Source organism: Pseudoliparis swirei, chromosome 17 (genome assembly GCF_029220125.1).
Source record: "Pseudoliparis swirei isolate HS2019 ecotype Mariana Trench chromosome 17, NWPU_hadal_v1, whole genome shotgun sequence".
NCBI classification, from domain to species: Eukaryota; Metazoa; Chordata; class Actinopteri; order Perciformes; family Liparidae; genus Pseudoliparis; species Pseudoliparis swirei.
Genome location: NC_079404.1, coordinates 3,552,940 through 3,579,449, shown reverse-complemented (window position 1 = coordinate 3,579,449; position 26,510 = coordinate 3,552,940). Strand labels below are relative to the sequence as shown.

The window sequence follows — 26,510 nt, the reverse complement described above, 5'->3', positions numbered from 1 at the left end:
CTTTGTGACATCAAGTCATCAAAATATTCTTTTGTTTTTGTTTCCGCCGGGGGGAGAACTTGGATCATGTGTTTATTGAACCGCACATGTCGGCCATGACATCATCTGCTATGCCGAGGCGGGCGCTGGCTGATGATTAATTGCTAATTGACTGATTGATTGATCATTTAGAGATGGATTTTGGACTCGGCGAGGCAGCATCCACGTCACCGGTATCCATTCTCGTAGAGGAGTTCGTTAAAGACGGCGAACCCTCACCCGGACATCGGACAACAAGTCCCGGGGAAATCGAGAGAGGGTTTTTGTCACAATGTTGTTGATAGAAAACCGAATCACATGATTCTGTGAATGAGGGTCGGCTGGAGTTGTGGGACAGTTACTGCTAATTACCGTCGCATTGAAAAGGCGGAAGGTTATGTTTTGATCGCCGTGTATTTATTTATTTATTTGTATGCGTGTTCCTCGCATAACAAAAAAAGTATTAAACCGCATCGCATAAAATTTGGTGGGATGATTGGTTATTATCCGGGGACCATTTAATTAGATTTTGGGATCGATCGGGTCAAAGGTCAAGGTCATGAAAAGGTCAAAATCTTCTTTTCACCATAGCACGGTCAATTTGTATCCAATTGGCATGCAACTAATGCCAACATGTTCATAATTCAACGCCCAATCTTGTGATATGCGAAGGTATGCGCTCTACTGAGTGCCCATTCTAGTTGCTGACTTGTATCAATAGCTGTATTTTGATGTTTGGATCTACAAGGGAGGTCAGTGTACTGGAGAACAACAATGTACAGAGATAACCTCGATGACATTAGTATGACATCATCGAACAACGTAGGACACAATAAATGTTGAGTCACGTCAACAAGTTACGTTATAAAGACTTAACGCAGTTCAAAGGCTTCATTACCCCCGATGACTTACGGCATATTGCGGAATCAGTAACTTCTTTTAAATCACTTCTTTTATAGAATTGTTATCGAATTGCTTTTAAGTGACGTCGTCCATTTAGGTCCTTTTCACGCAGTTCTGTCGTTCCCCTTATTTTATTTGTTTTTTCTTTTCTTTTCCATTTGCTCTTTTTGCTTGTCGTGTTTTTGTTTTTGTTTGTGTTTGGTGTTTTTATGGCATTGGTCATTTTTTGCCTCCTGTTTTCTTTAATGTTTTCCTGTATTGCTGTTATGTATGACTAATGCTTTGCTTCTGTTTTTAATGGTGCTAGATACATAAAAATGAGTATTATTATTATAAGTTATGATATTGTTGATGTTGTTTTGTATAATTAATTCATTTACATTTTATTAAATCACTTTCAAATAACCTCAAACAAAATGCAGTTTAATGTAGAGACAAAAAATAACTTTATTACATAACACTGGATGTGATGATATAATCTCAACGTGATTATCAGTGGGCTAACTGCTACTTCAGCACTAGTTCTAGTCAGTAACTTCTAACATCACTGAGACTGTTGTGCCGACTCAAATCTGTGATTGTGAATCCTTACAAAAAAAAGTAAATTCATGTACAAGTTTGTCCACTGAAGTGACTCAGATCCAGGTCCAAACGGTCTTGTGGTTCTGGACCCGTGAAGCTCGACAGAAAGAGTGTTTTGTGGAGCCGGCTGTCAGGACGGCGGGCAGCCGGCCTCCTGGTGCTTGGCGAGCAGGGAGATCCTGGAGAAGGTCTTGAAGCAGCGCGCACACCGGTACTTCTTCACCTCGGAGTGGGTCTGGAGGTGAGCGCGCAGGTTGGACCGGTCGGCGAACGCTCGGCTGCAGTGGAGGCAGGAGAACGGCTTCTCTCCTGCGGGAGGAACACAGGAGCATGTCGGTTTCCTGCTAATCCGTGAACTCTCTAACCCAGTGGTCCCCAAACTAAGGCCCGCCTCCACATTTGGCCCGGCCCCCTGAACAATACCAGAGACGCATTATGATTTTTTTTTCTCAGTCTGGCCACGCAAATCCTAGACTAGCCGCTGTCAAATAGAACGGAATAATGGCGAAAAGGTTAGGTAAGAGAACATTTGATTCAGAATGCAGGATATTTAACCTGCAAGGAACACAAGGACTTTGAGAGACGGCTCTTATGACTCATTTGAGGAAGAGATTCTGCTCTGACAACTAAGCTAAACTTTTACCTGTTAAGATTGTGCACGGCACAACAGAAAGTTAATGTTCAATAAACTTTTTTTCTGTGAAGAACCCAGAGAGGGTTATTTGGTTATTATTTATTTAATAAATAGCGTTATTTATTTTCTGACTTTTTTCTCTGTGAAGAACCCAGAGAGGGTTATTTGGTTATTATTTATTTCATAAATAGTGTTATTTATTTCCTGACTTTTTTCTGTGAAGAACCCAGAGAGGGTTATTTGGTTATTATTTATTTCATAAATAGTGTTATTTATTTCCTGACTTTTTTTCTGTGAAGAACCCAGAGAGGGTTATTTGGTTATTATTTATTTCATAAATAGTGTTATTTATTTCCTGACATTTTTCTGTGAAGAACCCAGAGAGGGTTATTTGGTTATTATTTATTTCTTAAAGTGTTATTTATTTTCTAACTTTTTTCTGTGAAGAACCCAGAGAGGGTTATTTGGTTATTATTTATTTCACAAATAGTGTTATTTATTTCCTGACTTCTTTTTCTGTGAAGATCCCAGAAAGGGTTATTAATATTTAGTTATGTGTGGCTTTCTGGAAAACAATAAATGTTTAAATTTAGGCACCCCTGCGATCGTCACACTTTTTCTGTTACAAACTGACCCCCATCAGAGAAGGGAAAAGTTATGTGGCCCTCGCAGGAAAACGTTTGGGGACCCCTGGTCTCACCGAAGAAGTTTTAGCTGGAGGCAAAGCAGAGGGATGCCTGGAGTCCAACAGTGGCGCTCGGTGTGTAAAGCTGCGTTCACAGCAAGAGCGTTGAGACTTGTTCGCGTGAGTAGATCCCGTGAGCAAAGTCAACGTTGCGATAGATGCACATTTTTGGCGAGTTGTGCGTTGCAAATACTCGCCGCGTTTTGAAATATTTAAACTTTGCCGATAAATTCAATCGGTTTCCTGAAACCAGATTTCCATGACCAAACTGAAATCTTGGTATAAACATGAAAACTGTAGAAAATGTTGCGTATTGAGAGCGTACGCCGGCTTATATTTTGAGCGTCTTTCTTTAAAAAAATATTAATTATTTCAAACTCGGCGTAAATGAACATGTGATTATAACACATTTCCATGACTTTTCCAAAACTTTTATGATGTAAGTTTTTTTCCATGACTTTTCCAGGCATGGAAATGACCATTTTAAAATTCCATGACTTTTCCAGGTTTTCCATGACCCTACGAACCCTGTTAACTGTGTCCGTGGCTCGATCTACAACTTGGACTTGAATGACCGATCCTTTGGCTCTCGGCAGAGTTTTGGTGTTCTTCTTTTTTCCCCCTTTGAGTTGTGAATACAACGGATAACAGCGTGACGAGCTAGCCAGCTCTGGAGATGGACAAACGAATATAGTCTAGAAACACATATTTTCTTCGGCCATATGAATAAAAAATAAAAAAAGTCAACAAAACTGACGAGTCAGCGTTAAATCCTGTGTTCAGAGAATAGTTCTGAGGCCGCCCACAAGAATACGCCATCGTGTTTACGAACAGAAAACGGATCTTTGTGAACGGTTATCGATGTTGTGAATAACCCCGTGGAAGGCTTATTGTTCTGGGTTGATTGCCTTATTGGTTTTGATGTATGCCCTTTGATGTTGTGAATAAATAATTTATCGTGGTCTTAATCCACTTCCCCTCTTATAGATAAATCAGACTTTTATTTTGAAAAGGTAAAAGGAATCACAGTTTTCTTTTTTACGTTTGAATGCAAACTCGTACGTCTACGGATGTTGTTGCGGACGGATGGACATTTATAATAATAATTTTAATAAAGTTTAATATTTTAATGGACCCGTATGAGGCTAACGCTCTTTAGGGTGGTGATAGTTTACCACCTTAATGAATGTAAAGGGAGAAAATAAAGGAGTAATTTCATCAGCAGTAAGTTTCATGCCACTTCATAAACGGGGATGTATTTAGATATATAAGAGAGAGAGAGAGAAACTAAAACTTAACTGTTATCTTGTGATTAGTCAGCTGTGTTTCCGTGGTTACTGAGTGAAGTTCATGACCCACATCGCTGCAATATGCTATGATATGATATATACCTTTATTCGTCCCACCGTAGGGACATTTCAAAAATCACAGCAGCGGTGCACATCAGAGCATTAATAAAAATAATTATAAAACACAAAACTAAATACTAAAAACTAAAAACTAAAGACTAAATATACAGGTGTATAATAAGCTCTCCTCATAATCTCATACGTGGACGATATTTCTCGCCGTGAAGTGCTGCCCCCTGTGTTCGTTTGGAGCATGTGCGCATCTCACCTCCGAGCTGCGAGTGTGTGCGAGAGTGTGTGTGTGTGTGTGTGTGTGCGTGTGCGTTTTCACCGACCTGTGTGTGTCCGTATGTGTCCTTGAAGCAGCCAGGGTCTGGAGAACGCCTTGCCGCAGAGCTTACACACACACGGCAGAGTGTGTGTCCGGATGTGCATCTTGAGGGCTCCCGGGCTGACGTACTCCTTCTCGCAGTACTTACAGCTGAAGTACTTCTTGCCGCTCCACTCGCACTGGAGCCGCTCGTGCTCGGCCACGCTCGAGAAGCTCGAGTGCCCTTTGCGGCGGCCCAAACACTCGAAGCACTCGTGGCGGCCGGCGGCGGAAGGAACGGTCGGAAAGAGGGCGAGGAGAGGGAGGGGCGAAGGGGCGAGGCTCTCTCTCCTCCTGCGGTCCCCCGCGACGCGTCGGCGGTCCGGGTCCTCTCGGGTGCGGGATCCGGCGGGTTCGGAGGCGTCCGCGGAGCGCCCGCCGTGAGCCTCCGGAGAGGAGAGAGGGGAGGCGCGTGGAGACGACGGAGGACGCAGGCGATCTGCCACGGGAGAAAGAGGACAGGAGGAGGAGGAGGAGGAGACCGGGCTCTCGGCTGCAGCCGTGGGCTCGGGGCCGGAAAGCGACGGTGGGGGGGGGTGTCATCGTGTAGCCGGGAGTCTTCGTGGGTGCTGCAGGGGGCCACTGTAGAAGACACACACACACACACACACACATTTATCTTATCAAATACAGGGTTCATACACATGTTGACTAATGGATTTCCAAGACTTTCCGGGACTTTAAACCAAATTTCCATGACCAAAAGTGATAAAATGTCATATTTAAACTAACAATGAGAATTCAAAATCTTACAGTAAATAACCTTAAATGACTCAAATGAATGAGAGACAATAGTTTGATTAAAATAATCAACATGCGTGTCTTTTCAGTTCAGGTGCGTTCACTTGCAGCGCGGAAAATGTGCGAATATGAAAAAGCGTATGCCGTCTTTGTTTTAAAAGCATATTGATTATTTAAAACTCAGCGTTAATGAACATATGAATCCAACACATTTCCAGGACTTTTCCAAAACTTTGGGGATAAAACTTTTTTCAGGTCTTTTCCGGGCATGGAAAAAAACATTTTAAAATTCCATGACTTTTCCAGGTTCGCCATGAACCCTGCAAACACATGAAGTACGCCAAACAAAAGTAATAGTTGTACTTTTAAAGGGAAGGTTCAGATTCGTTCCTTTCTAATGCTCACATGCAGCTGGTGCAGAGAGGCTGAGTGGATGCAAACTTTTCTTAATGACTTATCTAATAACTTAAACACACGAAGCTACACACGAGTCCTTGGTCCCCAGAGCCTGATGTACAGTGAGACTGTGTGGATGTTCGTATCTATACTCAAAGTACTCGGGTATCGGTCTTTTTATTAATCTGACCTCCCTGACCTCTATAATTTTGACTCTTGCGTATCTAGTTTATTTAGTCACGACTATTTCATGTTCACGAAAAAGTCCATTTGTAAGCAGTTCGTCGGGGGCTTTAATTATAATTATAAACTTCATTCAAGAGATCCACAACTCAAAACAGTTTCTCATACACATAGAAGTATTTAAATATTGTGATCAAATATTTGAGAAGATGCGGTCCTTTCAATGCAAAGACTTAAAAAATGTTAAAATATTAAGCTTAAATCAGTGTATTTATCTTTAAATTAAATATGATTTCAGTCTCATGACCAGCACTCCTCTGATGGCAGGTACTGGGTCCATCAGTATAGTGGGATGGGGAGGGGTGTGGGGTGTGTGTGTGTGTGTGTGGGGGTGGGGGGGGGGGCTCAAAGCTCGCTTTAAGGGCTGTATTGGAACAAATACAAAGGTTGAAGGAGGGATTTGTCAGGAGGAGCCTGGAAGGCTGCTACAGAGGCTCTCGAGGCTGCTTAATGGGGCCCTTCTGCTCTCCTTGAGGACCTGGGGATTTTGCACCTGCTAAACACAAAACTACATTTTTGTTTGTGGCCAGACACAAAACGGCTCCGTCCTCGACGCAGCATTATGCTCCTCGCGTGCTTTTGTAAAGAGCCGAGACACAGACGGGGTCTGCTGGTTTTAAAAACATGCATATAGGACAGAAGGGTAAATATCATATGCATCCTTCTATCATTTAGAGCAGAGGTTCTCAAATGGTGGTACGTGGACCCCTGGGGGTACGTGAAGGGCCTCCGGGGGGTACCTGAGATTTGTTTTAAACATGTTTCAAATGAGCATCCATTAAAAAAGACTTTGAAAATAGTTATTGATGGTATTACTCATGGTATTACTTATGATCTTACTCATAGTATTACCCATGGTATTACTTATGGTATTACTCATGGTATTATTTATAGTATTACTTATGGAATTACTTATGGTATTACTTTTAGTATTATGGTATTACTTATGGTATTACTTATAGTATTATGGTATTATTTATGGTATTACTTTTAGTATTACTTATGGTATTACTCATGGAATTACTTATGGTATTACTTATAGTATTTGGGTATTACTCATGGTATTATTTATAGTATTACTCATGGTATTATTTATGATATTATTCCTGGTATTACTTATGGTATTACTCATAGTATTACTCGTGATTGTCACACCGTGGTGAAGCTTGTCTTGTCTTGGGTTTTTGTCTCGTAACTTCCTGTTTTATTTTGAAGTCTAACTCTCCTCTCGTTTCAGGTCACTTGCCCTTCCTCATGTGTCACCGGTCTGATTGTCTCCCCTGATCCCTGATTGTTTCCACCTGTTCCCCATTACCCTCATGTGCTTATAGTCTGCGTCTTCCCTCTGTCCTGTGCCAAAGTGTTTCGTCTCATGATCGTTCACCAAGGCCACGTTCATAGCCACCGAGCCTTTTTGGAAACTTATTACCAACCTCGAAAGAGCGATTTTTGTTATAGTTTTCATAATCCAGCGTTTGGTTTCTTAGGACATTATTTAGCCTCCACCTCTTAGGAGAGTTTTTGTTTTGATTACCAATCTGCTCACTGACGCCTCAGCATTTGAGTCCTGATCGGAATCTCGGCCTGACAGTGATATTACTTATAGTATTACTTATGGTATTACAAATAGTTTTAGGGTATTACTTATGGTATTATTTAAAGTATTAGGGTATTACTTATGGTATTTTTGTAGTTTGGCTTTTTTGAAGAAATGCTACTTTCTTGGTTCTTGTTGTTCTGAGTTTGTACTCTTGGTTGAATTCACTTATTGTAAGTCGCTTTGGATAAAAGTGTCCGCTAAATGACATGTAACGAAATGTAATGTAATGAAACTATTCAAAAGCTCTTCAGTAAAAAGTCCTCACGTGAAATCACTTCTGAAGTTTGGCGGGCTCAGTGATTGATGTGTTCATTGGTAAACAGTCCGCTCGGAGAGCAGGTGTTGTGGAATAATCCGTTTCCATGTTAGTTCAGGTCACTCGAGGCTATCTTTCTTTGAATAAAGTAACACTTTTAAACGACAAAGCACCACCAATAACGAACATGAAATAACCCCACGGCTTGCACTTGTTGCTTTCCCTTTTCCAAACACGCCGCCGCGGTCCTACCTGCTGTCTCCGGGTTCGGCCTCCCGTGGGCTGGAGGTCTCCTGGCGCTGTGCTTCTTCACCAGGAAAGACCGCGGCATGTCGGCGCGCGCTTTCGGCGTGGAGTGACGGCACGGGACGAGCAGCCGCGTGGGCAGTGGTCGCGAGAGAGAGAGAGAGAAGCCCGTTTGTGAGGCTCTGTGTGTGTGTTTCTGTGTGTGTGTGTGTGTGTGTGTGTGCGCCCGCCTGCGGCCTCGCGCATTCTCCCGCTAGTCAAGGTGTGAGCCAAGGGTCGCGCGCGGAGGGGGGAATTTCCATACACACCAGTGTCGAGCCAATTACAATGAAAGGACAAGTGCAGGGGGCGGGGCTCCACGTGTCAATCAGCATACCCCAACAAAACAGGTGTATGAATGGGACCCGGGGAGCTCACTGGAGAGGCACGGAACCCCTTCAGGACCCTCCTCCACATACTCGGCTGATAGGCCATAGCTGCACAACTACACAACATAAGGGCATGAATGAATACGCCACACATATATTGACAAAATAATGCAATAACATCAATAAATAAACCACCATCTCCCTATTTGATTACTTTAAAAAGTGCCAAAATAGAATGTAACATGATGGATGGATGGGCTTCTTCATGGTCCCATTGTGAGAGCTTTTTGTTCCGGGTGTTTCTAGGACTGTGAGGGCGTTGGGGGTGGAGGAAGGGGTGCCAACACACATTTTGTGCTGTGTATACTTTATGTTCAGCAAGATCACCTTCACAAAGGAACTCACACGTGAGAGTGTGTGCACAGCGAGGCTAAATAGTCTCATTTAGCCACTTGTTGTTGTTTTTAGACTACGAGTGGGGGTTTCTAGGGAGGTATTTTATATTGTAGAGCAACACTGTACACGTCTATTAAGCTTCTGTTAAACCACATACTTTATTTTAGGCATCAAATCATTCAAATGGTAAATAGACTATACTTGTATTTCTCTTTTCTGTTCTTCCGACCACTCAAAGCACTTTAACACGTGACATCATTCACCCATTCACACCCATTCATACACTGATGGGGAGGGGGGCTACCATGCAAGGTGCCACCTGCCCTATCTAACATACTATTTATATATATAAATAACATATATATACTGTGTATATATACTATATACTTCAAAAATCATATCGTGTATACCAGTAGTTCTCAAATGTGGCAACGTTTTTTTTTTTATGAGCACCCATTAAAAAATCTTTCAAAATTGTAATTAAATATATTCAATACAATATAAGTGTACGTTCATAAAGGGAATGTTATATATTCTAAATTAAACCAGACACTGATGTCACAGTACTGTGTATATTACATATTCTTTTCAACCAAAAATGCTTTGCACTGATCAATATGGAAGCCGTTTCCACCACTTTGAGAAACAAATTAGGATCCTTTAAGTCATAATTATGACTTACTATTTCATAATTTTGAATGACTATCTCATAATTATGACTTACTATGTCATAATTTTGACTTACTTTGGATACTATCTCATTATTGTGACATACTTTCTCATAATAATGAGACATCATCTCATAATTATGACTTACTATCTCATAATAATAATAATGAAATGCCAAGTCATAATTATGAGATGCTATCATCATTATGAGATAGTAAGTCATAATTATGTTACAGGATCGACATTTTTTCTCACAGTGGTGGAAACGTGATTCCATAGTGCAGGGGGGTACAGGGGGTACTTGGCGGATAGAGGTGTGTGTGTGTGTGTTTCCGATTGCAATATCGATTGGCAGCAGAAATAACTTGATCAGATACTGCATATCAAGACCCAACATTTATTTATAAATAACATACGGAAGTGTTGGTTGAGATAATAATGAATGTCGTGCATTCAAAGAAGATGTTCTGTCCAGTTCGCTACAAGCTCGACCTCCATTGTCGACTCCCAGGGTCCCAAACTGGGAGAACCCGCGCGGCGAGTCTCAACGCGGCTCCCCCTTGTTGCTCTCCCAGCCCGGCCTCGGCACGGCGTTCACCTTGTACCTGGCCGGCTGGAGGACCACGCCGAACTTGCCCTCCAGATTGGGCAGCGGGTGGCCCGGCGGCACGGAGAGGGTGAACTGCTGCAGGATCCACGACAGGAAGAGGAAGAGCTCCATCTTGGCCAACGCCTCGCCCAGACACACCCGGACCCCGGCGCCGAACGGCAGGTAGCTGGACGACGGGATGATGGCACCGGTGCCGTCGCTGTTCAGGAACCGACCTGCGGGAGGAGCGAAGCGCCGTCAGAACCAACGCGCACCGGCAAAAACGACATATTCCTGTAGTGGCATCAGCCCAAGAACCCGCTGGTGGAGCCAAAGCTCTGGAACGAGCTTGGAGTGGAAGAAAAGTGGACAGCTGAGCTTATTTTGCCATCTAATTAGGATGCTTCTTGGACTCCTCCTTTTCCTGACACATCCAACTGGATAGTGGCCCCGGAGCAGACCCAGAACACGCTGGAGTTTATATCCACACTACCGTTCAGAAGTTTGGGGTCACTTAGAAATGAACTTATTTTTCAAAGCACTGTTTTTTTCAATGAAGATAACATTAAATTAATTCTAAATACACTTTCTACATAGTTAATGTGTAAATGACTATTCTCTGGTGTTTAATGAAGTCTCTACAGAGGTGTGTAGAGGCCCATCCTCAGTGTTCTAATGGTACATTGTGTTATCGCCTTAGAAGACTAACGGAGGGGTAGAAAACCTTTGCAAACCCTTTTTTTTAGCGCAGCTGAAAACAGTTATGCTTGTGAGAGAAGATATAAAACTGTCCTTCCTTTGAGCTGAAACTAAATTAATATTTCAAATAAAAATCATTATTTCTATCCTTGTCAATATCTTGACTGTATTTTATATTCATTTTACAATTCATTTGATAAATAAAAGTGTGAGTTTTCATGGAAAACACCAAATTGTATGGATGACCCCAAACTTTTGAACGGTAGTGTATATTTTAGTATTTAGCTAGGAAACGAAACTCTTCCTTTGAGCGACAAGTTTGAAGAACAACATTGATATTTCAAATAAAAATCATTATTTCTAACCTTGTCAATGTCTTGACTATATTTTCTATCAATTTTGCAATTCATTTGATAAATATAAGTATGAGTTTTCATGGAAAACACGAAATTGTATGGATGACCCCAAACTTTTTTTGAGTGAGTGTATATTTAGTATTTTAGCTAGAAAAGAAACTCACTATATTTTCTATCAATTTTGCAATTCATTTGATAAATATAAGTATGAGTTTTCATGGAAAACACGAAATTGTATGGGTGACCCTAAACTTTTGAACGGTAGTGTAATTGGATATAGCAAATGGATAGATGGATGGATGGCTGATCGCCAATTAACGGTTCATTTTCCCATTCTAAATCCCATTCCACATCACACCAGATGACGTATTCTTTTGTGTCATCATTAATCCGTATTCATAAAAAGGTCACAATAGGCCTTTCTTTCCCAGCGGACATCAGCGTCATCAGTTTCCGGGATCAAATCGGGCACACGTCGGACAGCAGTGTCCTCTCACCGGGGTCAAAGAGCTCCGGGTTCTTCCATTCCTTCTCATCGTGGTGCAGAGACCACAGGTTGATGATGACTCGAGTTCCTTTCTTCACGGTGAAATCCCCGATGCTGCACAGAGAAGCACAGGCGGGATATTTACAGGTGTGGCTAGAGCGAGAATCTCCAGAACCCTTCTAGTCATGTCATAACTGGTGTTGTTTTGATCCGTTATGGCCCCGAATGAGTTTTTTCGGCGTACCTGGTGTCACTGAGGGCCACATGGGGGATGAGCAGAGGGGCCACAGGGCGGATCCGTAACACCTCCCTGATGGTGGCCTCCAGGTAGGGCAGACTGCCTCGGTCACTGAGCTGGGGGCAGCGGTCCCCTCCCACCTTGCTGTCCAGCTCCTCCTGGATACGCCCCTGCACCTAAATACACGGACGAAACAGTAAAGAAATACCCACGTTCTGCTCCAAGAATACACTCATATCTTAATGTGGTCTTATTATTCAGGTTATTTTTCACATGGTTAATTTTCTCAGTTTGAATGAATTAAGACGCTTTTTTAAGAAGCTCTTTTAGTTTCGAGTTTATTGGTAGTCAGTTCCAAACTCATAACATGTTGCTATTCGGCATCAGTTTTCTGAAGCTTTGTTTATACCCTTGCCACACAGAGGCGGTTATGCTGAACATTGCAGTATTCATTGCAGTATTCATTGCAGTATTCTCCCTAAACACCAGCGTATAAACTAATTAAACTGAGAAGAAGCAAAAAGTCAACAAGGGTTGGCAATAAAATGCCAAAAAGCAAACTCCTCTGCAAAATTCTTCCTGGAGGAGGAATGTTAATTAACTTTTTTAAACTTCAAGGCCATACTTTAATCGCCTTTAAAAAATCTCTTTTAAGAAAGGAGTCACATGTAGAATCCCTAGCACTGTCATGTAAGTGAGTGTTCCCTACAGAGGGGCTTTCCTTGGGACCACCATAGTCATTTTCTCGAACAACACGGCTTGAGAGCTAAAGACGTGGCGATGTGATGACATAGAGCAGCATCCAGTGGACACCAGCGGTACTGCAGCTCAAGGAACGCAAGATTCTTTCACGGTTGTAGTCAGAATAAGTCCCAGATTTAAAGCACTCAAGGCTAATCACATATACTTGCATTCCTGATACACACACACACACACACACACACACTCACAGAAACACACACTCACACAAACACAGAAACACACACACATAAATAGAATCAAACACACACAAATAAACACAAATAAAAACAAACAAACACAAACAAACAAACACACAAACATACACACACAAACAGACAAACACACACACAGAAACACACACACATACACAAACATAGAAAAACACACACACACACACACAGAAACACACAGAAACACACAAAAGCACACACACACACAGAAACACTCACACTAACACACACTCACACAAACACACACTCACACACACACACACAAACAAACAAACAAACACACACATACACATACACACACACACACACTCACACAAACACACACTCACACACTCACACACACAAATAAACAAACAAACACAAACAAACAAACAAACACACACATACACATACACAAACACTCACAGAAACTCACAAAAACACACACAGAAACAAACACACACACACACAAACACAGAAACACACACTCACACAAACACAGAAACACACACACATAAATAGAATCAAACACACACAAAAACACACACACAAATAAACGCAAATAAAAAACAAACAAACACAAACAAACACACAAACATACACACACAAACACACACACATACACAAACACAGAAAAACACACACACACACACACACAGAAACACACAAAAGCACACACACACAGAAACACTCACACTAACACACACTCACACAAACACACACACACACAAACACACACACACACACACACACACACAGAAACACACAGGAACACACAGAAACAAAAGTACTCACACACACACCCCCCCCCCCGGTCGCCGCTCCAGGCCTACCTGCGGGTAGTGGATGAGGTAGGCGATGGCCCACTTGAGCACGGTGGTGGTGGTCTCCACCCCGGCTCCGAAGATGTCCCCCACGGTCATGAGGAGGTGGTCGTCGCTGAGGCCCACGGACTCCTCGCTGACCTCCGCCGTGTTGTTGTTCTCGGCGCTGCGTTTGGCCCTCAGCAGGGCGTCCAGGAGGTCCCTCTGCACGTGGTCGCTGTAGTCGGCCTGGGGGGGGCGGAGGGGGGGGGTTGTACGTGACGGGGTAGCATGAAGACACGGCCTCACGTAAGCCGGCCGCGTCACGGTGAAGCGAGTCAGTGTCAACCCGTGAACCGCTGACCTCATCGATGACATCATCGATGACGTCACAGGGAATGTTTTTGGGAGCGAGAGGCCGACTGTACCTTGTGTTCGTCATATTTCTTCTGCAGAAGTTTGTCTCGGACTGAAACACACTGCTTTAGGAGCTGCAGGTCCGCGTTAGGAAAGATCTGTGGCAAAGAGAGACACGTCATGTATACTATGTGGGATATTATATATATATATATATATATATATTCTGTAGACATTGAAATTAAAATATGACCCCAAAAAAATGAATCCCAAAAAATAAATAAATGTATTCGTCATCTTCCCTTCTGCCATCCTCCCGATTCAGATCATGAGTTGAGTTGAAAATGTCCCCTTTTGCTTTTTATCAGTCGAAGAAGAAGAAGAAGAAGATGTAGAAGAAGTAACATAATTGTACTTCTACTTATTTTACTTCAAAGTAGAAGAAGAAGAAGAAGAAGAAGAAGAAGAAGAGGAAGAAGTAGAATACTTGTACTTCTACTTATTTTACTTCGAAGTAGTAGAAGAAGAAGAAGAAGAATACTTGTACTTCTACTTAGTTGAAGAAGTAGAAGAAGAAGAAGTAGAATACTTGTACTTCTACTTAGTTGAAGTAGAAGAAGTAGAAGAAGTAGTAGACGTAGAATACTTGTACTTCTACTTATTTTACTTCGGAGTAGTAGAATAATAATAATAATAAGTAGAAGAAGAAGAAGAAGAAGTAGAATACTTGTACTTCTACTTAGTTGAAGAAGTAGAAGAAGAAGAAGTAGAATACTTGTACTTCTACTTAGTTGAAATAGAAGAAGTAGTAGACGTAGAATACTTGTACTTCTACTTAGTTGAAGTAGAAGAAGTAGAAGAAGTAGTAGAAGTTGAAGAAGTAGAATAATTGTACTTCTACTTCACTAATAAATAATGCCTCAATGTGAATCATGCGCCCACATGGTAAAATGTAAAGTGTGGTCCTGTTGCGTTGGGCCTGTCGTACGTTACTCAGCAGACGTTGATATCAGAGCATCATGAACAACGTTTAAAAACATTCACGTTGAAGAACAGTGACGGCAAACCTTTAAAGGTTCAGGCTCCGCCCCCTCACCTGTAAGCAGGGGAAGATGTCCACCAGGCTGTCCTTGGCCACGGTGTCCACGATGCCCTGGCTGTAGTGCAGCATGGCCTCGAACTCCTGGTCCCCGCGGCGGTAGGAGGAGCTGAAGCACAGCGAGCAGATGACGTTGGTGACGGCCCGGGTCAGCTCGGGGGACAGGTCCAGGGCCAGGCCGGCCGCCGCCGCCTCGGACAGGACGGAGCACAGAGACCGGGCCTCTGAGGAGACTGAGGGAGACACGGGGGTCACCACGGGGTCACCACGGGGTCACCACGGGGTCACTAACGGGTCACCATGTGGTTACCATGGGGTCACTATGGGGTCACTACGGGGTCACCACAGGGTCACTACGGGGTCACCACAGGGTCACTACGGGGTCACTACGGGGTCACCACGGGGTCACTAATGGGTCACCATGTGGTCACCACGGGTCACCAGGGTCACCATGGGTCACCATGTGGTCACCATGGTGTCACCATGGTGTCATCACGGTGTCACCACAGTGTCATCACGGGTCACCAGGGTCACTACGGGTCACTACGGGTCACCACGGGTCACTATGGGGTCACCACGGGGTCACTACAGGGTCACTAGGTCACAGGTGGTCACCATGGGGTCACTACAGGTCTGTGGTCACCACGGGGTCACTACAGGGTCACTACAGGGTCACTATGCGGTCACCACGGGGTCACTACAGGGTCACTACAGGGTCACTACGTGGTCATGGGGTCACTATGGGGTCACTACGGGGTCACTACGGGGTCACTATAGGGTCACCACGGGGTCACTACTGGGTCACTACAGGGTCACTACGTGGTCGCTATGGGGTCACTATGGGGTCACCACGGGGTCACTTCAGGGTCACCATGGGGTCACTACGGGGTCACCACAGGGTCACTAAGGGGTCACCACGGGGTCACTACGGGGTCACAACATGGTCACTACAGGGTCACTACGGGGTCACTACGGGGTCACTACAGGGTCACTACGTGGTCACTACGGGGTCACTACGGGGTCACTACAGGGTCACCATGGGGTCACTATGTGGTCACTCCAGGGTCACTACAGGGTCACTACGGGGTCACCACGGGGTCGCTATGGGGTCACTATGTGGTCACTATGGGGTCACCATGGGGTCACTATGTGGTCACTCCAGGGTCACTACAGGGTCACTACGGGGTCACCACGGGGTCGCTATGGGGTCACTATGTGGTCACTATGTGGTCACTATGGGGTCACTACGGGGTCACCACGGGGTCACTACGTGGTCGCTATGGGGTCACTATGGGGTCAGGACCAGGATGCTCTTCATGTGACATATTGTCTGAAACAGTCTGAATCCCCTCGTGACCCAAAGGGAAACACACTGGGTGAAACATTCCTTCAGGACCACAAACACTCGTTGGAGTTCATCTCAGTTAGATTTGATTCTTTGAGGCTTTATTGGCGGGAAAGTTTCAGAGAGACATGTTGCCATAGCAACCAAATAAAAAAGTACAACATCAGATTAATATGAATATTCACACAACGTTACGTTTGTTATATAATATATTAAATACAATTACATTTCAACAAACTGATGTTCCTGTGTGTGTGTGTGTGTTTTGTGTGTTTCTGTGTGTGTGTTTTTGTATTTGTTTGTGTTTCTTTGTATGTGTGTGTGTGTGTCTGTTTCTGTGTTTCTGTGTGTGTGTGCGTGTGTGTTTGTGAGAGTGTGTGTGTGTGTTTTTGTGTTTATGTGTGTATGACATGTTGATACATATTGGGCAGCGAGATCTGCCTCGCCTCCTTCCGAGTAATATTTAAAATGTTTAGAGAGCTCATTGAATTCTTTCAAATCTAGATTACAGAATTGAATGTATTAAAGTAAATATAACGTGTTCCTTTGAATGTTTTTAATGTTGTGTCTCCCCGTGAGGAGGCACGCGGTGAGGATGTCTGACAGTTCATCACCTCCTTTGACTTCCAGATTACATTCAGATCTACTTTGGCTGTTACTTCATGCTTTTGTTATAATTCTCAATCAATACATATATCCACAGAAAATAGTCCCTAACAAATGCACTCCTTCTTCCTGTCTGTTTGATAATAACGACGCTGAACAACTGTATTAGAAATTTATTGATACTTAAAAAACAGTACCCTCAAAATGAACCCTCTGCACGAGTAAAACCACAGCAAACAAAACCAATTTACACGTTTAATTATCGGATTCAACAAGGATGACGGACTCTTTCAGATCTTCAATTGAAAGCTACCGCACTGCAAGAGAACACTTCTCAGGGTTCTGCAGCCGGTGACTTTAAGTACTTTACACACTGTTGTGAAAATGCATAAACTGTATGTAAAGCAGTCTAAAGTGAGTAAAGCTGTCAAATGAGCAAAGTAGAAAAGTACATCAGAAGTACACCGTAACAGAAAACAGAAATACTTCAGTATCAACTGCACTCTGTCACAGTTCAGCTCCACCCCCTCCTCACTCTTCAGCCCCTCCCACCTCGTCAGGCTAACTCCCTTCACCTGTTCACTGAGCTGCCTCTGATCACTAATTAAGTCCCTGGTCACATGACATCTATTCTTCTGTCAATCCTGGAGAGGGATCCTCCTCTGTTGCTCTCCTGAAGGTTTCTTCCCTTTATACCCCCCTGAAAGGTTTTTTACTATTTTTTGGGGGAGTTGTTCCTGATACAATATGAGGCCAAAGGTCAGGGATATAGTATGTGTATAGACTATAAAGCCCCTTAAGTTACATTTGTAATTTTTCTATATAAAATAAACTGAATTCAATATATTTGCCCTGCATCCAACTCAAATATACACTGAAGAGCAGAAGAAGAAAAAAAGAATATGTAGTATATAGTATAACTTTAAAATACTGATAACTACGTCAAAGGTTAAAGGGCCAGTACACCCATATAACAGGTAGAAGTAGATGATCCAGAACTGTCTGGATCTTAAGTGTCCGGTTTGTATACAGTCTATCATAACCCATAATCAATAATCCATCATCGGAGTGAATGGTACTCACTGGTCTTCTCAATGGAGGCAGAGCCCTCTCCAAACATGCACAGAGCGCCGTGGACTATTTTCCTGTGGAATCTCCACGTGGCACTGTAGTCTCCAAAAGCGATGTCCTTCCCATCTCTGGTCAGAACATCGGTGGTTACCTTCATCACACACAGACAAGAGACACATGACGACTGCTGCTGAGGAGGAGGAGGAGGAGGAGGAGGAGAAGAAGACGAAGTAGAAGAAGTAAAAGTAGAAGAAGACGAAGTAGAAGTAGAAGATGTAGAAAAAGAAGTAGAAGAAGTCAAAGTAGAAGAAGACGAAGTAGAAGATGTAGAAAAAGAAATAGTAGAAGAAGAAGTAGAATACTTGTACTTCTACTTGTAGAAGAAGAAGAAGAAGAAGAAGTAGAATACTTGAACTTCTACTTCTACATTAAAGAAGAAGAAGTAGAAGATGTAGAAAAATAAGAAGTAGATTACTTGTACTTCTACTTGTAGAAGAAGAAGAAGAATACTTGAACTTCTACTTCTACATTAAAGAAGTTGACGAAGTAGAAGAAGAAAAAGAAGAAGAAGTAGAAGATGAAGAAGTAAAAAAGGGAAGAAGAGGTAGAATACGTGGACTTCTACTTCTTCTACTTTGAAGTAGAAGAAGAAATATAATACTTGTACTTGTGCTTCTTCTACTTTAAAGAAGTTGAAGAAGAAGAAAAAGAAGAAATAGAAGAAGAACAAATAGAAGAAGAAGTGTACCCACAGTTCTGGGTCTTCCTGCAAATATCTTTCCCTTCTTCAGCAGGACCTGCTTGGCGTGCGCGTGATGGTTGACGACGATGACACAGTGGGAGCCCATCATCAGAGAGTACGTCGGCCCGTATTTCCCCTGCAGCTCTTTGAAGAGGACATGCGGAGGGTGCGGGCTCCGCAAGCTCAGCAGACTGCCGATGAGCGGGAGCGCCGGGAGGCGTGGGGGCTCCCGGGGGCCGTGCGCGAACACCTTGCGCTTCAGCTGCATGGCAAACAAAGCCATCAGGCCCACGGCCAAAAACACACACAGACACAGGAACCAAGTCACATCCATGGCAGAGGGGCCTGGGCGAGAGAGAGAGAGAGAGAGAGAGAGGGGTCTGATCCAGCGGGGGCCGAGCAGAGAGGAGCTCTGCAGGAAGGCCCTGAGCGGCTGCAGGGGCGCGCATTTATGCTGCTCCTTCAATGCCAAATCCTTGACTCGGCATGTTTAAGGCTGGGCCAATTTAAACAAGATAAGATGATTCATTGAATCTTTGCCATGACGACACCAACAAAAAAAAGTGGACACGGTGGAAGCCAGAGGTGTTGTGTGTTGTACTTTATTGAAGTTCAGAGGGGTTTGTATTTTCTCTGCAACTTAATGTTTCCATCTCAACTTCATTCATCTGACAGTTAGTGCTCATTTTGCAGATACACATTATACACACATACAAGATGATGCACTGGTATACGTGAAACAGAAAATACGATTAAAACGTAGTGATATACAATTCTTCAACACCATAAAAGGGGCAATTTGATGACTCCAGTTATGAAAGTAAACAACAGTTGACTGATAATACCAGTGTATTCACGGGCTACTGACTCCTGCTCTAGTATTTCTACTTTACTGACTACAAGCAGTCAAACCGTGACGTGCACGAAGACCTTGATATTTATCAAATGCATGTGATCATGAATGAAAAAGAAAAACAAAATTTTTTCTACTCATGCAATATTAATATATTAATATAATATGAATATATGAATTCATTTATTGACTACTAATCACCCTAAATCGCGTTTGCGTTTCTCTCTCTCTTCGTGCGCGTTCACGGCATTTGAATCACGTGAGCGCTCTGTGAAGCCGGCGCGTTGCTATGAATTTTGGCCCTGGCCGCGCACCGTCCATCGCTAGCCTAAACAGAAAAATGGCGTCAGCTGATTCCCAGCCGAGGTTTGGCCAGTCTGTCAAGGGGCTGTTATCCGATAAAGTGGGCTCCTGTAGCGGGGACGTGATCGCGCTGACCCGCCAAGTGCTCAAGGGATCTCGCAGTCAGGAGGTAAAACGACACTGAGTGGTTTTAATCACGACAAATGTGTGGCTCGCGTCTAGCTTCTCCCAGCTAACACGCAGAGAGCAGACGGAAATGTCGTTTCCGTTTTTCAAAATAAAAGCCCGGATCATGTATTTCTTTGACTGTTACGTTTTGGGGTTTTTGGGACAGTTTTTTCCCTGAAATTACAGACAAAACGATCAATCTATGAGTTGAGTAAATGATTGGCAGCTTTTATTGCTCCTGCAAACCCTAAATGCCTCATGGTTGCTAACGTCTCTTCCAGCTTCTTGGTCAAGCAGCAAGAAATATGGTGATTCAGGAGGACGCCATTCTGCACTCTGAGGATGTAAGTATCAAGATATATATGTATATATGAGACAGTGAATACACCCCGGATAATGTATAGCATGCCATGGGAAGACAACATGCTGGACGCACAGTTAAATGAACACCCCAAATAGTATAATTCCATCATACAAGAAAATATAGGGCAGTCGTAGGAAGTTATCTGCCCTCGATTGTGTGCTCCGAGATGGCACAAGTCAACACCGTTACCCTCTGTCTTCCAGAGTCTGAGAAAGATGTCCATTATCACCACGCATCTACAATACCAGTGAGTACCAATCAGCTGTTTAATACAAAATGAACTTTTTCCTCAAATTAGAAATACATATTAAGAGAGTCTTCCTGTCTCTGTCTGTCTGTCTGTCTGTCCGTCGCGAAGGCAGGAGGCCATCCAGAAGAAGTAAGTCTCAACACAACACTCTTGTTTATGCTTCAGCTGACATCACTGTCTCATCGGTGAGCCATAACACAAACCGCTGACGTGCACTGAATTCTTTTCCATCCTCCAGCGTGGAGCACTCTAAAAACCTGCAGGACCAGCTGAGACACCTACTGAAGTGACGTAGCAGCAGGAGGACCCCCCCCCCCCTCCCCTTTTTTTTAAAACCACCACTGTCTCAGCAGGATGAGACGCCATGTTTTCTACTTCCAAACACACTGCTGGCCGGTGATCTGGGACTGGATGTTATGCCCTGCTATGAAACCTTGTGTAATATTTAGAGGGGTCCGTAAAAAATATTCAGCAGCAAACAAACTGTGTGAAGCTAAATGTTGTCGCCGAGTCAACCTGAGCTGTAATCCGAGCGTTCGCCGTGCATGTGATCGCGTTGCGCCCTAACCCGAGTTAATGGACGCCCGTTATATGGCGGTTACAGCTGATGGCGGCACCCCAGAGGTACGCCGTCGTCCCCGATGCTAACGGTTAGCATGAGAGCTGCGTGGAGGCAGTCTGGAGACGTTCAATAACAGTTTTCGAGCAAATAATTTGGGTTTCAAAAGTCAAATTAGTCACATTAAATTGGTTTGGAGTGAATGAACAAGGTTGCAACATAGTTGGGTCAGAAGTCGGTGCGATTATTATTACGTTATGGCTCCCCAACTCCGACGAGTGAGACGCATAGAGAGGTCTTCACGTCGGGTTTCTCCGATCTTTCATGTCGTCTAATGTGATCACATTTAAATTGACGTAGACGATCATTTGCAAGTTATGGAAATATCCGAGAAGACGCTGATCGCCATGCGCGCAAAACATGTGGCAGAGGTCATTTCCATAATACCTTCGCCGCAGCCTTTTTTGGTACCGTTTCATGACCTTGACATTTGACCCGATCTATCCCAAAATCTAATCAAATTGTCCCCGGATAATAACCAATCATCCCACCAAATTTCATGCGATTGGGTTTAATACTTTTTGAGTTATGCGAATAACACACATCCAAATAAATAAATAAATACACAGCGATCAAAACATTCTCAGAATGCGAAGGTAACAATGGAGCGGCGACAACTCTTTTCTTTAGCAATTGAGGAAGTTTTATCAAATTTTCGCTGGTTCCATTGAGCGTATTCCATATGACTATTCCATCATGCGATGTTTAAAAATGTGTATAATATGTGGACGGAAACGAGGCTCGTCATGGACTTGCTCTGCAGAAACCCTGAACGTTATTTTTTGTTTGACATGTTTTGATCATTTGTATTACATTAATATCTATTAAACATGTCTTCTGTGTCATCTTGGCTCCATCGATATTAAACTTAACTGCTTTAGTGTGGTAGAATCATAAAGACTCAAATGCACACTTCACCAAAGCATAACTGCTCTATTACAATTAGATAAGCTGCAGCAAGGTCGTGGCGATGAAACAATAACCATACTCATAACCTTTCACATTTAAAACACCACATGTACTGCTATTTGCTCGTACGGTGTTATTCTTCATTTATTAGTTCTTCAGGCTCTCGGACTTTGGCGTCCTGTTCTCTGAAGTCTGAACCCTGAAGTTGGGACGAGTGGTTCAGGACGTCGATCGTGTGGAAACAATTATTTTTTTTACACGAGATGAAATGATTTATTGGGGAAGGTTTTGGCAGCGACACTGCCCTTGTGTTCAAGGATGGAGAGCAGAACCCTGCAGGAGGAGGGGGGGGGGGCATCTGAAGACGAACACGTGCTGAACCACATGCCATCTATTGTGTTCCATTTGGAAAATATATAGCTCTACTTTTGACCCACGTTCTTCTTCTACGACTTATTTTTCTTCTTCTTTGAAGTAAAAGAAGTACAAGTACAAGTATTCTACTCCTACCTCTACTACTTCTTCTACACCTACTTATTCCTTTACATCTTCTTCTTTTTCTTCCTCCACTTCATCTTCTTCAACTTCTTTAATGTAGAAGAAGTAGGAGTACAAGTATTCTACTACTTCAAAGTAAAAGAAGTAGAAGTATTCTTGACTCGTGGAAAGACAAAACATCCAAAACACACATTTCGGTGTTTTATTAACCATTTTTTTTATTTTAAAGTAACCGGATCTCATAAGAAACCGGTTTGACGTGGGCCGGGTTGTATCTTTAGGCAGATTGCGACGCATTAAAGGCCGTTTCTCCCAGACTGTGACGGCGTTTCCATCCATCAAACGTTCCTCTTTCGTTCCTCTCTACTCTCAAGGGTTTTACAGAGACGTTCTTTCAGATACGATTCTAATCCAGATTTAAGCACCAAAAAACGTCACGGAAATAGTTTATTGTTCCATTTTTGACAAAATGTTCTAATCTACGGTGTGATAAAGAGAGTTTGAAGCATAACATCGCTGCGAGTAATCAACTGGGGAGTGGGGACGTACCCTGGTGGTAATCTATGAACTGTTTACCCCCCCCCCCCCCCACACACACACACAGCATCTCGCCACATTGATCTCAGACAACAAAGCCGGTGTGGTTGGCGGCGCGCCACCCCGAACACGTGCAGGAAATGAAAATGTGCTGGAAGGTCTCCATTAAAAAAAGGATATCGTCTCTCCACAAAGACGAGCCTTTGGTTCAATCCTCAGATCCCCACCCCGTTGATAAGGAGCAGAGAGACGGCGTTATCAGACCCCCCCCCCCCCACCCCCTCGAAGGCCAAACAGCTGCTCGGGCCCCGCGGTGTCCCTGAAGGACGTGCCGCTGAGTCTTGTACCGCTCGGCGCTGCACGTGTGTGTGTGTGTGTGTGTGTGTGTTCCACATCGAGTTTGATGGGCGATGGCGATGGAGAGGCCGCCGTTTGTTTATTTACTGGATCCCCGTTAGCCGACGCCTTGGCGGGCCGCTAATCTCCCAGGGGTCAACCGAGAGGACAAAACAATACACATACAGAACATGACGTAAAAACGTACAGTGAAGACTGTAGGGTGTGTCGGACCGAGAGATTTATACATTATACATCCATGCCTCTTATAGACATTATGCATTTTTTTGTTACCATACCTCTAATACCTGACACTGTCACAACTGGTGTAGCCAGAGAGAGAGAGAGAGAGAGGACCCAAACGCCGACAACGTTCCACAGAACCTTTAATCTTCTTAATTCTTACACAATAAAAGGTCAACAACGCACAATCTAAAGAGTAACCGACACTGAGGAATGAAACAATCAGGGGTTTGAATACACAGGGAAGGTGCAGGTGATTGGACACAGGTGGAAACAATCAGGGACAGGGCAGCCAATCACAGGGACAGGAAGTGCAGGGAAACAGAGGAGGACTTCAAAATAAAACAGGAAACAAGCCATAAAAACTCCTGACAGACACATAAGAGAAGATGGTGAATAAGTGGAGCACTTTCGAGCTATGCTAACAATCTGGGACAGGGCAGCCAATCACAGGGACAGGAAGTACAGGGAAACAGAGGAGGGCTTCAAAATAAAACAGGAAGCAAGCCATAAAAACTCCTGACAGACACATCAGAGAGGGTGATAAATAAGTGGAGCACTTTCTAGCTATGCCCTTTCATATTGTAGTCGACGTGCAAACTTTCTTGAATCAGAATCAGCATTATTGGCCATATATATCTGCATATACATGGAATTTGACTCGGTTTTAACTTGCACTCTCGTCATACATTTAATTTACTAATTTACAAATAACAGGATAAATATAAAAAAGACATTGGAGACAACAGAATAGCAACAAAAATGCATGTTATATACTTTAGAGTTTATTACTGCGATCAATGCCTCTATCTTTCCGACTGTGTGTGTGGAACCCTTCAGAGTTTGAAAATGAAAAACAAATATAAATTGAACAAATATTGAACAAACATTTAAAAAAATTGTTTTGAAATATTCTTTCGTTGTTTTTATTCCATTATTTTGTCTATTCATTTAAAAAAATATACTTTTTAGAATATTAAGATTTCTGATTCCTTTTAGTTGCTGTATATAGTTGTATTACTGTTCAGGTGACATTGCATAATACCTTTCCCCTTTGTCTCACAGGGCAATGGGCTTCATCCCAGCGGTTATATTCCTCATCCTGTGTCTTCTGGTTTTATTCAATCAACACAATGGATGTTTTTATAAAAATAAAAAAAGTTTATATCTCCTTATCCTTGTGCCCAGCTGGTCTTTCCTGATCTCAAAAGTTAAGTCCGGCGTGCTGCCAGGCCATTTCTTTCTTCAGCTGCCTTCTCTGAACCTTGAGTCTAAATGATGTCCCCCCCCCCCCCCCCCTCTACGACCGCACACGTTTTATCAGAGGATGGCGAGGATACAGGTCCAGGGACAGGGAACGCCTCACGCCTCACGCCTCTGACAAAGTGTTTCACCTCTGGACTTCCCGATTAAACCTCGTGTTTGTGCTGACCGGTCGGACTAATACAGATGTCACAGTTTTACTACACGTCAACCTATTTTCACCTCTTAAGTGAATAAGAGTTTATACATTCACTGATCTCAGCATCTGCTGACACACCGTTTTCCACCGCGGTGCCTGTGAGGCGTGTGGGGAAGGTGCTGCTCCTCGTCTCCATTGAACCTGTCCGAGTTCTTCAGACACACGTCGACATGTGGTATCTCAAAAGAGTTGCACAAGCTACTAGATCACGAGAGGACAAAAGGTATATAGGATTATCCAACCCGACAACTATCTCATTGCATGGTGGCGAGAAACCGTCCGAAGGTGCTGCAGGTGACAGTCGCCCAGTGTCAGTGGCTTCAGAGGCCTTGACACCACGACGTCCTCCTGTAGAACGCGTACGAGCAAACTGTGCTACATGTGCTACAGTTGATTTATGGGGAGCACTTTTATGACGCACATGTAAAAAAAAACATTGTAAAGCATTTTATAATAAGGTCAAAGAAGAATGTTTCCCTTCTCTCTCAACAGTGAAGATATACAACTCAGATATTCACATTCACGTATTAATTCTTCGTGCAAAATAGATTTTGAGGTTTTTAAATCAATGTAATCTGCTTTATATTAGAGATGTTGGACAAAGGGAGTATATGTTTTTATGTTAGGATGACACAAGGGTAAACAATCTTTATCTTGCTTTATTCAGGTGGGTTTCAGAGGTTGTAGTGTACCTGGATCAGCTGTGTGTACATCCCTAAAAGGTGAGACAGAACCATAAAGATTTACACTCGACAGAAAAGGTGAACATAATCAGAAGGGAATGTTTTTATGTGGTTATTTCAGATACAACTAAATAATTCAGAATTCAAGACGCGGTTATTCTTAAGATTGTTTTAATTCTGTCATTGTTCCTAAACCAGTAATACATTTGTTTTCTTCCCATATTTTATCTAGTACATTTAAGCAGAAAAACATTGCATTTGCAGGTTTATGTTAATATATTTCTCCAAGAAAGGGACCGGCCTTGTGTTGCCTTCATAGCTTATAATGATAAAACAAGCATTTTAAGGCATATATTCATTTGGAAGTTCTGTTCTGCGGTGGATAGAAGAACTAAAACCCCGACAAATATAAATATAAACTTAAGACAGTTATAATACTTTGGGGAACGAACTGGGACGTTTTTCATGGACTTTAAAACAATCTTCC

The 26,510-nt window shown here is 43.1% G+C and overlaps 2 protein-coding genes across 2 annotated transcripts; one reads left to right on the top strand and one right to left on the bottom strand.

The window, feature by feature from the left end:
- Window positions 1–1,343: 1,343 nt before the first annotated feature.
- Window positions 1,344–19,132, bottom strand: LOC130207004 (steroid 17-alpha-hydroxylase/17,20 lyase). Its single transcript, XM_056435354.1, is given in 12 exon segments — window positions 1,344–1,812; window positions 4,507–5,028; window positions 5,031–5,123; window positions 8,030–8,119; window positions 10,033–10,281; window positions 11,598–11,701; window positions 11,832–12,001; window positions 13,609–13,827; window positions 14,007–14,093; window positions 15,032–15,267; window positions 18,069–18,207; window positions 18,809–19,132. Coding segments are annotated over 12 exon segments (2,412 nt in total). The 3' UTR covers window positions 1,344–1,633.
- An 859-nt stretch (window positions 19,133–19,991) lies between these two features.
- Window positions 19,992–22,200, top strand: borcs7 (BLOC-1 related complex subunit 7). Its single transcript, XM_056435688.1, has 5 exons — window positions 19,992–20,123; window positions 20,404–20,466; window positions 20,690–20,733; window positions 20,845–20,865; window positions 20,975–22,200. The coding sequence occupies exons 1-5, from the start codon at window positions 19,992–19,994 to the stop codon at window positions 21,024–21,026; spliced, it is 312 nt and encodes a 103-aa protein (XP_056291663.1). The 3' UTR covers window positions 21,027–22,200.
- The last annotated feature ends 4,310 nt before the right edge of the window (window positions 22,201–26,510 follow it).

Excerpts from the sequence above, each read along its gene's own strand:
- borcs7 (XM_056435688.1), top strand. The coding sequence starts at position 19,992 with ATGGCGTCAGCTGATTCCCAGCCGAGGTTTGGCCAGTCTGTCAAGGGG. Across the intron at positions 20,467-20,689 it reads CCATTCTGCACTCTGAGGAT|AGTCTGAGAAAGATGTCCAT; the intron begins GTAAGTATCAAG and ends TCTGTCTTCCAG. Across the intron at positions 20,734-20,844 it reads ACCACGCATCTACAATACCA|GCAGGAGGCCATCCAGAAGA; the intron begins GTGAGTACCAAT and ends TCCGTCGCGAAG.